At 45.2% G+C, this 1,060-nt stretch overlaps 1 protein-coding gene across 1 annotated transcript; it reads left to right on the forward strand.

Moving 5' to 3' along the window:
- Positions 1-250: 250 nt before the first annotated feature.
- Positions 251-858, forward strand: LOC107735922 (numb-like protein). The gene is made up of 2 exons (XM_016547467.1): positions 251-472; positions 557-858. Exons 1-2 carry the CDS (start codon positions 445-447, stop codon positions 826-828), a joined length of 300 nt encoding a protein of 99 aa, XP_016402953.1. The 5' UTR covers positions 251-444; the 3' UTR covers positions 829-858.
- The last annotated feature ends 202 nt before the right edge of the window (positions 859-1,060 follow it).

Consider the following 1,060-nt stretch of genomic DNA (forward strand, 5'->3'; position numbering starts at 1 on the left):
TCTTCATTTCAGGCTGCATAGCAACAAAATGTGATTATTTTAAAGGGGGGTGATTGTTTTCTATACCCCCTGTATATATGTATATATATCTTAAATTTATATTTTAGATATTTTACTGGAACAAGACAACAAAGCTAAAAAAAAAAGAAAGAAAAAAAAGATTTTTACAGTGTTGCATGTATGAAGCATATTAAAAAGCTAATTAAAAATCTTTTTGGAGTGTACAGTATTGCCATGATGCTAATGTAACATCCTCCACAACATCAGGGCGAACGTTTGAGTCATGCGGTGGGATGCGCCTTTGCTGCTTGCCTTGAGCGGAAGCAACGCAGAGAGAAGGAGTGCGGGGTCACGGCTTCCTTCGATGCAAGCCGCACATCGTTTGTGAGGGAAGGCTCCTTCCGCGTCTCCTCTGCTGGACAGCAAAGTGACCGGGAGGACATCATGAAACAACTGCAGGACAAAAAGAAAGGTCAGCCTCATTACAATCACTCTCAAACACCAAAGGCTTTCTTTGTAAAAAATGACTCTGATTAGTGAATGTGCCTCTCTGTAGAAGCATGCATCATTTCTGCAGTGCCTCCTGGAAATGCTTCTCCTCCAGAGGGAGCGGCTTCACCGGGGGAGCGAGCGGAGCCAGGCGGGCCTCGCGCCATCCCACGCCGCCACGCTCCTATCGAGCAGCTGGTGCGGCAGGGCTCTTTCCGCGGCTTTCCACAACTTAGCCAGAAGAACTCACCTTTCAAACGGCAGCTCTCACTACGCTTGAATGATCTCCCATCAACCCTACAGCGCAAGACGGACTTCCAGACCAAGAACCCAGGTTAGTTGTTTTCGTGTACTCAAGCAGCGTAAAAACTGTAATGTTGACCCAGTACTGTTTACCCATGTGATAGTACTGACCGCCATTTATGTGTACTGTGCGTCATCAGCCAGAGGAAATTTCAGATGTATCTCATGTTGAGCCTGCAAACAAATAAGCACAAAAGCACTCTATTTGCACTGAAACCTTATAATTGTACCCATAAAATCATTTGAGCGTGTATTCCAGACCATAAAC

The sequence above is a fragment of the Sinocyclocheilus rhinocerous genome, unplaced genomic scaffold, assembly GCF_001515625.1.
Source record: "Sinocyclocheilus rhinocerous isolate Xijiao unplaced genomic scaffold, SAMN03320098_v1.1 C36373831, whole genome shotgun sequence".
In the NCBI taxonomy this organism is placed as follows: Eukaryota; Metazoa; Chordata; class Actinopteri; order Cypriniformes; family Cyprinidae; genus Sinocyclocheilus; species Sinocyclocheilus rhinocerous.

What these genes read in the sequence shown, in the direction of transcription:
- LOC107735922 (XM_016547467.1), top strand. Translation starts at nt 445, where the DNA reads ATGAAACAACTGCAGGACAAAAAGAAAG. An exon ending in ACTGCAGGACAAAAAGAAAG is followed by an intron (nt 473 to 556) that starts GTCAGCCTCATT and finishes GCCTCTCTGTAG; the next exon opens with AAGCATGCATCATTTCTGCA.